This window comes from Equus quagga, chromosome 14, assembly GCF_021613505.1.
Source record: "Equus quagga isolate Etosha38 chromosome 14, UCLA_HA_Equagga_1.0, whole genome shotgun sequence".
Lineage (NCBI taxonomy): Eukaryota > Metazoa > Chordata > Mammalia > Perissodactyla > Equidae > Equus > Equus quagga.
Genome location: NC_060280.1, coordinates 11,885,153 through 11,899,183, shown reverse-complemented (window position 1 = coordinate 11,899,183; position 14,031 = coordinate 11,885,153). Strand labels below are relative to the sequence as shown.

Genomic DNA, 14,031 nt, shown 5'->3' with positions numbered 1-14,031 from the left:
GGTTCATGCACTCCACTTTGGCGGCCTGGGGTTCGCAGGTTCAGATCCCAGGTACAGACCTACACACTGCTCATCAAGCCGTGCTGTGGCAGTGTCCCACGTACAAAATTGGAAGGAAGATTGGCATAGATGTTAGCTCAGGGACAATCTTCTTCACCGAAAAAAATAGAGGAATAGCGAGGTGGGGGGGAGCGAGTTTTACAATTGAAAACTGAAAAGCCTTCATCAGTAAGACTTCTAGTGTTTATTCCATAAACCTTGTATGTGGGTTTTCTGAAAATGTAGCAGTATTACTTATAATCAGAAGAGAAGCTTGAAGTGTGTTCCCACAGGAGGGCAAGGATGACAGATAGCTTTCAGCTCATGTACCTTCTCAGTTGATTGTAACTGCTGGAGCACTGTGGTTAAAAGGATTCTGAGGCCATGGACAGCCTTACAGGAGGATATGGTATTCATCTCTTCTGTTCGGTACTGTGGAACTACTTCTGTCCATCAAGCAGAATAATTGATTTTTATATAGTTTCCAGGCAGAACTAAATAACGTAACTCCCGCCACCCAAAATAATAACAGATGTGGTAAATAAGAAGGTTTTTTTTTTTTTTAAAACTCTACCTCAGATTGGATCTAAGTCATTGACATGCTAAAAGGATTTAGGACTTCCTGATCTGCATCCCCATACTGCCAGAATTGTAGATTTTGCAAGACTTTCACTTCCAACCACATAAACACTGTCCACCTCCAAGGAAACAAATACGCCAAAGATATTCTACCTTCTTTGTCAGCTTAGTTCAGTGTGGTCCTGTTGACTTCTAGTTATGTGCAAAGCCAGGACAAAATTCTTTTCTTCTCAAGATTTGTAGTTCTGACCTAAGGTGTGACATAGTGCTTGTGTGAAGCATTGAAACCATTTAGATTTTCTGTAATCTACTGAGTTATATTGAAGTCCCAAAATGCTGGAACTAGAAGAGACCCTAGAAAACAGAGAAAAGTGCTTCACAAGATTGGCTGTGCCACAGAATTGGTGGCAGGAGCTTTTGAAAATCAAAGATTCCTTGGTCTCCTCCCAGACCTGCTACATTGGAATCTTCAGGGGAATGATGCATTTTTCAAGTGTTCTGTAAGATAATGTGAATGCCACCATCCTGGCCTTAGTCATCAGACTAATGGTTAAATCTGGAAATCACCGTTTTAGCACACCTCCCTCGTTTGACAGAAGAAACTGAGGCCTAGAGCACAGTTGCTTTCATGTTGTCCTACAGCTGGTTAACGACAGGGCAGAATTACACCCAGACAGAGCGGGTGAATTTCCAGCCTCTACTGTACCCCACCCTCTCTCTCACCTTTCTTTTTTTTTTTTTTTAATTTTTCCTTTTTCTCCCCAAAGCCCCCAAGTATACATTTTTAGTTGTGGGTCCTTCTAGTTGTGGCATGTGGGATGCTGCCTCAGCATGGCCTGATGAGCAGTGTTGTGTCCGTGCCCAGGATCTGAATCGGCGAAACCCTGAGCCCCCGAAGCAGAGCATGCAAACTTAACCACTCAGCCACGGGCCAGCTCTCTCTCTCTCGCCTTTCTTTACAAAATCTGATAACACCGTCACAGAGGGCTTGCTTGTTGTCTCCCTGGGGAAATACAAACGAGCTTAGATGCTACACTCTGAAGTGTGTGGCAGATCTGGATCAGAAGCATTAATTTCTCCAGCATGTGCCTAGTTGTTGCCTAAGTGTCTTGCTGTGTTTTTCAGTTGGTAAGTCACATAGAAGAGATGCTCCAGACAGCCTATAACAAGCTCCACACGTGGCAGTCACGGCGTCTGATGAAGAAAACGTGAAGTGTCTGGCCTCACAGGTTTTGTGAGATTGAGAGAACTGTGACCTGCAGTGACTCTAGAAACCTGGCCTGACAGACATGCAGATGATCACACAGAAGTGACGAGAAACATCTGCACCACGCCGACTCTTGGAGCTGATGCTGTTGTACTTGCACCTTGTGAACTGAGAAGGAAGGAACTGTGATTAAAAGCTGGGGAGGTAAACTAAGGCGAAACCAAATGAGCTAAGTTGCAAATATCTATATATATTTTAAAAAGACTCTGTTTACTGCAGTGACTCAGGAACTGCTTTTGATTCACATTAAGCTGCTTTCAGAAATTTAAAAAAAAAACACTTTTTAAAAGGGTGCATTGATAAAATCTGAGGGTTTTTTTCTGTGTAAATTTTTTTCCTAAGTTTATGGCACAGGGTACACCTTAAGTATTTCTCCTCCATCCTCCACTTGGATCCTCAAGTTTTACTGAATTCTAGTTGTACCTTACATCAGCAAGTTAGAGTACTTTAAAATAAAGCAGAGGGAGACTGTCGCTCAACCATCAGGAAGCAGTTGTAGTCAGAAGACATCGTTGATCCTGTGTTTCCTACGGAAATAAGAAACAATAAATATTGCACTGAATGTTTGTGGTTTGGAGTCCCTAAATGATAAAGAGGGAACGTATTTGCAGGAGGTCGCGTGGGGTTTTTATGCAGAACTTTGTCGGAAGACAATGGCACTGCATGTTTTACTTTGAGTGCAAATGTACATTGCTAAGATTTTTTTTTAAGATGGCATGTGCTTTGAAAAGAGGAAATTGCATTTTTAAGAGTTTAAAAATCTTATGTGAGAAATATAAAAAATCTTATTTTCACCTCTTTAGAAAATAATAAAAGATGTTTCTCATATCTCTTTTTCTCCAGTATCTGACTGTTCCTGTCCTTGGCGAATCGATAATCATTGCATAGTGACTGAAAAGCCTAAATGCAAAAAAAAAAAAAAAGATACGTTCTTGTTTCTGGAATTTGCGGTATATTTTGTTCCTAATAGGATCAACTCACTGTTTAAGACCTTAGATGTCTTGTATTAAAAATTACAGAAAAAAGTAAAACTTTTTACAGATACTCTTTTAACTGTTACACATCTTGTGGTTTCTCCTTTTGTGTGATATTTACTTGGGTGGGTTCGAGGGCTACTTATCTTTTTTAAAGGCATTATTACAAGCTGGTTATCATTCATTTAATGGCTACAACAGGTCAAAAACCTGTTCAGATTCTAAATGGTAAAAGGAAAGAGGCAACATCACTCTGCTTCAGTCCCCTCGTTTCTGCTTCAGATCAGTGTAGTAATGGTGTGAGCCCCGATTCCTTACGGTTTTACCAAGTGCTTTTCCAAAGGTATGACCGCAGCTACTGGAAGCAATAGCAGTGGAGCGGATGGGCAATGTCTGGAACAGAAAATTGTGTCTGTTGGGAAAGGCAGATGGAAACAAATGAAATGCTCTGTTGAGTGGTCTGTTAAAGGTTAAGTTATACATGTAATGGAGCCTGAAGGAGAAACCGTTTGGGGGAATTGGGTGGAGGTAAGAGGTAACATTTTAGCTAAGCCTTGAAGTTGAATAGGGGAAGTGTGATGAAGGTGTGAAGGCTTTGAAAGACCCCAGTGTGTTAGGGGAACAGTGTGTTTGTTAGACGGGAAGATTGGGAGAGACAAATAAGACGCTGAGAAAATCCATTTAATTCAGGTCGTGATTGGCTTTGTATGCCAAGGTAAGAAATTCAGACCTTACCCATTAGGCGTCAAGGACCCCAGAGAAAATTTTGAACCATTTTTTTTATGAGGGTTTTTTGCTTGGTGGTTTTGTTTTAGATAAAAAGTTTGGCAGTTCGGAAGGCCAAACCCTAGAAGGCTTTTGCAACAATCCACACCGGAAGGTAGGTCCAAATTAAAGTGGCCTTCAGGCAAATAGAAAAGAGGGCACTGAGTAAAGACATTAGTAAGGTATGTGACCAAGTCTCAGGGAGTGAAGGACTTAAGGGAGATTTTACCAGAGAGCTCTCACCTTCATGTCGAGCTTGCATTTGACATAGTTGATCCTTAGGGTTGAAAATGAACTTTGGCAGCCGTTTAGGCCCCTGTGGCCCCACCTTCCCCTGGAAAATGCCAGCACCACTGGTGGTTGAGGGCTTCTGTGAGCCAGCACTGTGCCGAGCACCTCCCCTGCTGAGTCTCACTTCCTTCTCACAGCCGCCAGTGAGTCGGCTAGGTGCCACAGGTGGTTGTGCAGATCAGAGATGCTTTAGATGTTAAGTAATTTACCCAAATTCATACAGCCAGTAAGTGGCAGAGCTGGGCTTTACCCTAAACTGCTAAACTTGTGCAGTCACTTCTAAGATGCTGCTGAAGTTGGAAGCTTTTATTCCCCCGCCTGGGCTTCCACCGCCTGGTTTTCCCTTTTGACTGCCCTGTCTGTCATTCCTGCCTCTGATTGTGTCCTGTGCTGCTTTTGTGGCAAGTCACATTATGGAGTTAGTTTGCCTAGTGGGTCCCATTATCCCAGATCTGTAAAACGTGATGATACAGTGAAAGCATGTCCTGCCTTAGGAGAATGAGTTTCTCCTGGAAAGAAGCATAAAATCATTAGTGCTAGTCTGCTTCGGACTTCCACTGCAAAATGAGTAGGATACCTTGTGATATCCACTTCAGTCTGGAAAACAAAAGAATGCTTTAACGTCTGTATCTAGAAAGGTTCGGAACCCACTCATCAAAGCTGAGGGTTTAATCTGGAAAGTGATTTCCTGCGGTGCGTATACCATCTGGAGCCGACAGTGGCCCTGGGATGGAAGACTGCCCGTTTTAAACTTAGATTTGCTGTCTCCAGTGTCAAGTCTTGCTCGGGATTCCTCAGTGCATTACCTCTGCCCTTTCCCAGTTTAGCTTCTTCAAGACTCAGCTGTTCTCCCAGTTCCTGAAGCCAGGGGAATTTTCAGCTCTTAAGTTGTCCGGAGCTGGAGCATTGCCTAGAACCTGGATCAGCCTTAGTGTGTAGTCCATATCCTTGCTTGAGTGTGTATTAAAGTCACAGAAAAGACTTTGGAATACAGACTTTGCAGCCACGAAACCCTGGTTGCATGGTCTTTCACAATGCCTAATATGACAAATGTGGAATTGCACCTGTTGAGGAGGAGCCAGAAACCCGGCTCCTCCCACTCCCCCTAAAAATACTGCATGAAAAACCAATACCGTTTCTGGCCACCTGGCAACGTGCTGTGTTTGCTGGGATGGCTGGTAACAGGCGTAGGCTGAAGTTGAAGTATAAGATAAATTCTGGCTTAAATTTTAAATTTTACTTATCTGTAGTCATAGAAATAAATAGCAAGATGATAGACTTAAACCCAACTTATTAGCCATTACGTTAAATGCAGAAAGGCTGAGCACTCTAAAAGATTTTCAGATTGGATTAAAAAACAAGACAATTATATGCTAGTTACAATCACAGAAATGTCAAATTCAGGTTCACTAGGTTCAAAAGCCTTTATTATTCAAATGTATTTCTCTCTGGTTCTAGTAGCTAAGTGGTGAACACAGCAGTGAAAAGGGAATGATACAAACAAGGTCACCGACTATTAATGTCCATTTAAAAAATTAGTATAGGAGTATCATTTTTTTAAGGTTTGAATAGTACTGAAGTATATAAAATAGAAAATGTTTCTGTCCCCTTACCCCCAAATCTCACTCTCCTCTCTTAGGGCATCGTCTTCTGGACATTTTTCTATGCACTTAATTACTTTTTTCTAACCTACAAGCTGAGATTTTTCTGACAAATAGATATCTGTGTATACATCCATGCCCTTTAAGATAAACCTTGACAATGGGGCTCATCTCCTTGGAGAATCCATTTGTGGTCTTATTTCTATAAGCCAAAGTTTTGTGAATTTTGGTCCTATTTATTAGGGTACTAATTCTGGCACCTGGTTATCCATGAGAACAGGCTATGCCTGGCCTGAATACAAAAACTCATTGGCATTTTACATGTGCAGTCAGATCCTTATCACCCAAGAACATTTAGACCCACAGAGAGAAGGAGTAGAGAAAGTAGAGTGTTCCCTCAGGCTTTTCCAGGACTGAGGGCAGCCCCAGCAGCACTGGAGAGTGGTATAACAGAGCTTTCAGAGCACAGCCTTTGGACCCAGGCTGTTTGGGTTCAAATCCCAGCTGCATAGCTGACTAGCTGTTTAACTTTGAACAAGTCATCTATAAAATGAGCCTCACAGTAGTGCTTACCTGATAGGGTCATTGTGAGGGTAACATGAGGTATATAAGGCGCTTGGAGCAGAGTCCAGCATGCAATGAATGCTGTTTTTGCTGTCCTTGATGCCGACACAGGTGGTCACTGAGCCACACAGAGAAAGGCTGCACATCTTGATTTCATTGTTTAGAAACCTAAATGGAAGAAAATTCCCTCAAAGAACAGTAAAAGTGCTTTCCTTTGTACTTTTACCTCCAAAAAACTGCCCAGATATGATTTTCATGGCTCATCTTTAAGAGATTAATACTCACTTTTTTGTGGTGCCCTTCATTTTCCAAATTAGGAACTTTTTAAAAAAAAATTAAATTTCTTATGACTGCTTTCACACTTCGGTTTCAGTATTTATAAAATAAATTCTCTCCACTCACTTGGGAACATGAAGAGAATGTTTCTGTGTTCTCGCCTGGGATGTAAGATGTAAAATACAGGTCAGAGGACAGCTGCAAGTGATAGGATACTGTCAATTACTGTTTCATTTCATAGCTTATGTTTGATATTTAGGGACAAAAGGTTTCCATTTTCTTGGTGGGAGTGGGAGAGGAAGCACACCTTATTATCTTTTAACTACTTGCTAAATAGAGGTTGGGGTCAAACTCAGGGTAAAAGAAAAACCATTGAAAATATGTTGAGTTAGCAGGAGAGCAACCTTGAAACTTGATTCAGTAGGTGCAGAGGGCTTCTCTTCAGAAGGAGGTCATGACGGGCCTCAGTTAGCATATGCCCAGACCTAAATATGGTGATTTGACATCTTGGCAGTTGCTTATCACAATTATAGCTTAGTCAAGAAGGAATTTCTTTAAAAACATAACAGTGATCCATTTTCTGTGTTACATGACTAGATTAGTAAATAACTCACATGATTAAGTGCTCAAGTTCTACGGCTGAGCTGCCTGGGTTCAAATCCCAGCCCTGCCACTTACTAGTTGTGCGACTAGTTGATCTCTCCATGCCTCAGTTTCCTCATCTGTAAATATGGTCATAATAATAGTACGTATAGATGTATTGTGATAGTTAAATGAGCTGGTAAATGTAAGCTCTTAGAATAGTTCATGGCACAAGTTAAGCATTCAATAAATGTTCTTCCTATTGTTTATTACTATTATTTACCATTACCAGCCTTCAGCTCAAAGCTTATTGACTCAGGTTGGCATAGAATATCAACACTGATAGGGAGCTGAGGCAGAGAGTAAGAGAGAGAAACTACGGCCGGCCCGGTGGCGCATTGGTTAAGTTCACAGGTTCAGCTTTGGTGGCCCGGGGATCACCGGTTCAGATCCCAGCTGCGGACATGGCACCGCTTGGCAAGCCATGCTGTGGTAGGCATCCCACGTATAAAGTAGAGGAATATGGGCACGGATGTTAGCTCAGTGCCCATCTTCCTCAGCGAAAAGAGGAGGATTGGCAGCAGTTAGCTAAGGGCTAATCTTCCTCAAAAAAAAAAAAGAAACTAATATTGATTAGATCTATTTTCCAAGTGCTTGCTGTGCTATATATACATTCTTATTTAATCCTTAGGGTTCATTCAACAATTATTTATCAAGCTCCTGCTATGCAACAGCCCCACCTTAGAGAGTCCCCAGTCATGAAAAGGCGCTATTCTAGATGATGGGGAGAATAGACCGTGCCCTCCTGGAGCTCACTGAAGAATAAAGTGAGGCTCGAGAGGTGAAGTGACTTTCTGCAAGGCCCTGACTCCAACGTGGGAGTGGAGAGCTAAGATTCAAACTCAGCTGTGGAAGGCAAGATCTGTGCATCTGGGAACTATTGACCTCTCTCCACCTACCCCCGTCTCCTCACCCTGCTCAGGCTGCCTAGAACTTTCTCTTCTACCTGCTATAAATAATGGAGAGAGGGAGAGTTATTTTATTTCTGTCAGGCCGCACACTGACAATCACAGATGGCGCTGAGGCTGAGGGACTGCTTCATTCTCCTGAAGTGCAACGAAACACGGAGTCTTGGATCTGAAGCCGCTAGGGAGAGAGACACAGGCTGCAATCTCTGCTCTTGGTACCACTAAGCACCATTATGTGCTTAGATCCTCAGCAGAATTCAAAGGGCCTTCACTGTCCTGTTTCAAAACTCCTGACATTTGGCTTTTTAAAAATTAATTTTGTTTTTTAGTGGTTATACATGCTCCTAATTTTAAAAGTCCAAAGCACTAAAAGGTATATACTAAAACATCACATCCACCAAGCCACTGCTCCCTGCTCCTGACTCCCTCTTCACAGAATCTAGGACTGTCAACTCCTTTAGCTTTTATTGTACCATTCCTTCTTAACTTACCATTGTAGTTTTAATCTGCCGACATTCTGTTAGGGAAGTAGAGGATTTAGAGTTCTTGTCCCACTACCATTCTGGTTATGTAGGTATTGCTTAGTGCTTCAGTCAGAGTCCTGGGAGGAAACAAAGGGCACCCTCAAATTGGGTAATTTGAGGAGATTAATAAAGGGATTATTTACAAATGGGCAGAGGACAGAGAAGCCGTAAGGAAGTGCAGTACCCAACTTACCAGGCCTAGGCCTTGCAAGGCGATGGAAAGAAGTGGTTACCAGGAGACAAGAGAGACCCTGACAGGAGTTAAGGAGCACAGCCGGTCCATGGTCCCACAGCGAGGGCTCCGTCTCACTCTCCCTCTCTCTCAATCTCCAGTGAAGGGAGAGGGCGTGGAACACCATTGCTGTGTGGTTTGTTCAGGCCAGCCCCCCAGAGCCCACAGCAGGGTGAGTAAATAAGTAAAAGAGTGAGTCAATTTAAACAAAAGTTTTGAATAAATAATAGTATAGGTGCTATTCAGGAATGGCAGACATTGTGACAATGACTGAAATTCGGTAAACACTAATCCTGCTGAGTTGCAGCTAGCAAGTGCTACATGATCCAGAAAGGAGACTTAGGAAGCACATTTCTTTCCAAAATAGCCCTGGGACCTGTGCTCTTCTGCCTCCTGGTCCCCAAGCTGGAATGGAAACTAAGGATTGCCCAGTGTGGGCCTCCCTCCCAGAAATCACTCTTTGTTTCTGTGGAATGAAGGTAGAAATGCTCTTGCCCTGGTATGAGTTAGCTGGTTCCCAGCTGCGAGAGGCTCTCTGCAGAGGATGTGACCCAGAAAAGTAAAGCACACCTGGTGGAAACCACCTCTCCCTTAGAGCTGCTCTTCTGCTCCCAGGGACCTCCCTTCCTTTGCACCTTGCTCTGGCTGCTCTGAGATGCAGGCTGAGCATATGGGAGGGGCTGGCAATTGACAGTTAGCTGGAGTGTTCAGTTCTTAGCCTCCGGGAGGGCAGCTGGCTGCTCACTCATCTCAGAACTGCCCTGGAACAGCTCCAGCCCAGACAAGGCAGGGCAGGTTGGAAAGCAGGTGGGATCAAAGGTCTCTCTTGGCTCCCGGGGCTGTCCCTCTTCTTAGATTGGGCTCGAGAGCTTCCCATGAAGTATCTTCAATTCAACATTCCAGATTGCCCCGACACAACAGAAGAGGGAGCTAACATTTATTGAGCACCTACTGGGTGCCCAGAGCTTTGCATTGAAACCTCACAGAGACCTATGAAAACAGTATTATCCCCATTCTACCGAGGCTCCACGAGATAAGTAACTTGCCTAAGTTCTCATAGTGAGTGACAGAGCCAGGAGTCAAACCCAGGGCAGTGTGAGGCCAAAGCAAAGAGCCACAGTGGGGGAAAAACACAGCAGGCCTGTCCCCCGGAGACTTGTGCTTCCCTCTGCTCTGTCTGGACATTGCACAGCTGCCTCTCTTTCCAGCCTGTGAGAAAAACAAACTGAGGGAGGCCAGGGCCTCCCTTTCTGAATCCACGCAAGGATCAGACCAGCCAGCGTGTGACAAAGGCCAGGCAGCATGGCCAACTGAGGGTGTCTAGAAACACCCATATGCTTGACGTCATAGACCAAAGACACCATAAAGAACTAGGAAACCGGTAGCACCCCCATGGCCAGCCCAGCCCTGTATATGGAACTGACTGTAGTACTGTCATGAAGCATTCCTCTTTAAAAAAAAAAAAAAAAAAAACTTGGAGAAGGCAGGCATTGTATGCAGGTTCTGGAACAGCCCTCACCTGAGAAGGGGTCACGCTGGGCCTGGGTGCAGGGCCAGGAAGAATTCCTTGAACAATTGCAGTCCAAAATAGAGGAAACAAATGGTCAGAACAGTGACCACAAACTTGCCTCTCTCCTCAGCTCATTTCCTGAGACAGGAATACGGTTTATTGAGCAATTCCTCCGTACCAAGTCATTTTGTTTGCATTAAACCTGCTGGGTGGGAACTATCATTTTTCCCATTTCACCCCTGCGTAAAGGCTTAGCATGTGACTTGCCCAGAAACATACGGGCTGTAGGAGCAGAGTCAGAGTTTGAACCCCAATCTGGCTGGCTCCCAAATCTGCGGTTCCCCCTGAGACCCTCTTCCTGCAGGGCGATAAGTTTGGCGCAGCGCCGACGGAGGCCCTGCTGTGTGCCCCTCCCGGCCCCATAGGAGATGTGGAGGGCATCTCTCCAAGTGGTGGGGGCTGGAGGGAGATGTCTATATTCTGAAAGGCCTGGAGAGAGAGAGATAGGGCCTCCTCAGGGGGGGTCACTCTGGGCTTTGTGTTCCCCACCCTCTCTGCCCCCAGGACTTAACAAAACGGCCCAGAAACAGGCTGTCCGGAGCTGCCCTAGATGATCACTTTGCCCCCGGCACATTCCTGCTGCTCACATCCGGAAGGGAGCAGCCTCTGTGCAGAGATGCCTCGTGTAAAGCTCATCGATTTTCTGCTTCGTCAGATCAGTTAGAGTCTGCGGCTCCCTCGGAGAGCCCTCTTCAGCGAGGCCTAGCAATCGCCTTGAGAGCCCCTGAGGAACTCCCCGTGGACCCTGCTACTCAGGGCGGCAGCTGCTGGTCGCCACGCAGGGAGCCTGCCCAGGTGCCACCTGCAGTTCACGTCTTCAAAGCCCAGCTACAGCACCTCTGGCTGTGTGACTTTGGGCAAGGGCCCTTACCTCCCTGAGGTTCAGTTCTGTTTCTGTAAAACGGGGATAATGATGTTCCCTACTCCACAGGGTAGTGGTGAGGATTAAATTAGATAATGCATTCCAAGGGCTTGGTAGGAGTGCTGGGTACATATTCGATATTTGGGAAACACGGGGGTGATTATTACTGCAATCCTCCCAGCGTCCGGACCCACGAGGTTTGGTCTCCCAGCACTAAGAAGCACCCTTCTGCAATCACAAGTCATTTCAGAACAGTTCAAATCCTTGGCTCGCCCTTGGGCAAAGTGAGAGCGGAGACCACAGTGACGTCCACAGCAGCACCGACCGAGAATCCTCTGTCCCATCTCATCGCTTTCATTTGTCTGCACAAGTTAAGGCAACGCTGTTCAAAGTTCCCACCCCCACTGCCTGCCAAATTTCCTGGGGACAATTTCTCTTCCTCTTTTACGCAGATTAACCGCGTGCAGACCCAATCCTTCTCCATACTACCGTCCTATTTATAGTCTTCCTGGACCAGGTATTCTTGATTCTGCAAAAGCCCAAAACAAGGTGAGCAAAGACCAACTCCCCTCCAGATTGCGAAAAGAAGTTGAACAGGAAAAGGAATGCCCTGGGGAGCAGGGGAGGCTGTGAACTCTGCCTGGCGCGTTATTTGTGCACTTGAATTGCAGGCCCGCTCCCGTGCTCTGCCCCCAGCGCTGTTCTTGGAAGCAGCGTGCACAGGGGGCTGGGAAGAGTTGCAGGAGGAACCAGGATCAGTGCCACTTTGCATTCGGATTTGCTTGTCTCCTGGAAACAGAGTCCCTCTGAAGACGCCTCCCCAGTCCTCGAGATTGTGGCGGTGAGGTCAGCTCCGTGCCGGCCCCCACACTCCATGAGGAGAGCCGACAAGGGAAGCAAGTCTGCCCTCCCTCCCCCTCGGGTCTCTGACTCCACACTGATAAATACCCCACCTGGCTGAGAGCCTGCCAGCTCCTCAACAGCCCCAAGGGCCATTTTAGGGGTAAGGGTGGCAAGAACTGAGAGTATTGCCTCATCCATTACAGTCTATCTCCTGCGCCACCACCCCCTCTGCCAGGGAGAGCAAAGTCTAAAGCCAGCTAACATACTGCGGAATTTTCAACTTTCACCCACTGCCCTGAAGGAGGTCTAACCACAGAGCCCCGCAGCCTGCCCTGAGGAGCGATTCCATGTGGGAGGGAAGGGCTGGGCTCCAAAGGAGGGCCTTCTCCGAAGGCCTCATTTCAGGACCTTTCTCAAAGAACTCCTGCTGAGTCTGAAGTCTTCCAGGGCAACCCAGCTGGGCTGCCTCCCTAGGCTGTTCCCAAGTCGCAGTGACGATCCTGGGGTGTGATGGGCCTACAAGGACAGTCAGCCCTCCTGGGTTCTGCATGGGAGCCCTTCCAAGGGCGCTGGCTCTCGATTGTCACCCAAGGTAGGAAGCTGTGGCCCCTGGTTGCCATGGAGATGCTGGCACAGCCTGTGCCCATCTGTGGTTGACAGGCAGCCTCCCTTAGGAAAGGAGGAGGAGAAATTTGGTTGCTTGAGAACTAGCTGGGCTTCGGGGGAGAGTCTGTGACATCATGATCCTGCAGCTGAGGGGGCTGGAGAGGAGGCTGAGGCTGAGAGTTCTGTGAAAACAGTGCCCCACCGAGGAGGCCTCCCCCCAATCCTGTAGCTTTAATGGCTGGAGTGTGGCCTCCTGCAGAGTGAGGCCTTACTACCACGCTGCCGACCCTAAGCAAGGGCTCTTGGAAGAAGTTCTGATACAGTGGAAAAACCCCAGGAGTCAGAGACGGGAGTAAGAGCCACACCCACAGTGCCAGGAACTAGCCCAGGCTGGTCTGGTGTGGAGGAGAAAGCACTAGACTAGTTCGGAGGTTGGCCCCTTAGTCACCACTGCAGAAGGCAAGAGCGCTTCCCTTCCCTTCTCCGAGCCCTCGTTCCCCACTGTGTGCATAGCATTTGCCCTGTGGGCCAGACAGGGTTGCTGAGAGGCCCTGCAGTGTAAGCAAAGCAGGGGCAGGGGTGAGAGGCCGGTGGGACAGGGGGCCAAGGCTGTGAGGCCTCTCCTAGGCTTTCACTCCTTCTGTGGCTAAAACTGGAAGGTGAGCTAAGTTAACATGTCCTTTGAGAGAGCCTGACGCTGCAAGTGTATTTGTACAAAGGGCAGAGCTTGGCCCTGCATGCACGTGGGCTGTGCGAGGCTACTGGCATGCCAGGGAGGCTGGTCAGATAGGGCCCTGGTGCAGCCCAGTGGGCAGCCCCTGCACCTTCCTGCAGCCATGAGGGAATATCTATCATGCTCGCCCTTTGATATCCAAGGAGCAAAGGCCTAACTGCTCTCCAGGCTGGGAGGCACCCCACGGAAGACAGAGGGGCAGAGGGGTGCAGGGGAAGGAAAACTAGTCCCGGAGCTAGAAATCCACCTGGCTGCCTACTAGCTGTGAGGCCTGAGACAATTACTTTGTTCTTTTTTTTTCGTGAGGAAGATTGGCCCTGAGCTAACATCTGTGCCAATCTTTCTCTTTTTGCTTGAGGAAGATTGCCACTGAGCTAACATCTGTGCCAATCTTCCTCTATTTCATGTGGGATGCTGCCACAGCGTGGCCTGACTTGCAGTGCGTAGGACGCGCCGGGGAGCCAGGTCATGAACCCTGGTTGGCAGGCACAGAGCAGGAATTTAACCACTATACCACCAGCCTGCCCACTGAGGCAATTACATTTTTTGAGGTTTAGTAGTCTCACCAGTAAAAGAGATAAAAATTCCTGCTCTGCTTATCCCTCCTGGTTGAGGTGAACGTGCCATGAGAAAATGGACATGAAAGCCACCCTAACCCACACACAAATGAAGGACCCAGGGAGCTTTCTCTGGCTGCGGGTGGGGGGGCCTTCTCCATGTCTGCACTGGCCTCACCACAACCTGAGATCCCTCCT

The 14,031-nt window shown here is 46.8% G+C and overlaps 1 protein-coding gene across 2 annotated transcripts in view; it reads left to right on the top strand.

The window, feature by feature from the left end:
- GTF2H1 (general transcription factor IIH subunit 1) overlaps positions 1-2,944 on the top strand; it is a 34,603-nt gene extending 31,659 nt beyond the window's left edge. The window contains exons 15-16 of one of the 2 annotated variants that reach the window (XR_006891890.1): positions 1,744-2,029; positions 2,729-2,944. Coding sequence is in view for 1 of the 2 variants with exons in the window: in XM_046685013.1 (XP_046540969.1) it covers positions 1,744-1,830 (87 nt within the window). In the remaining variant the exon portion in view is untranslated. Of the gene's footprint in view, positions 1-1,743 lie in introns of both variants that reach the window. The other variant, XM_046685013.1, reaches the window with a different exon arrangement.
- Positions 2,945-14,031: the final 11,087 nt, after the last annotated feature.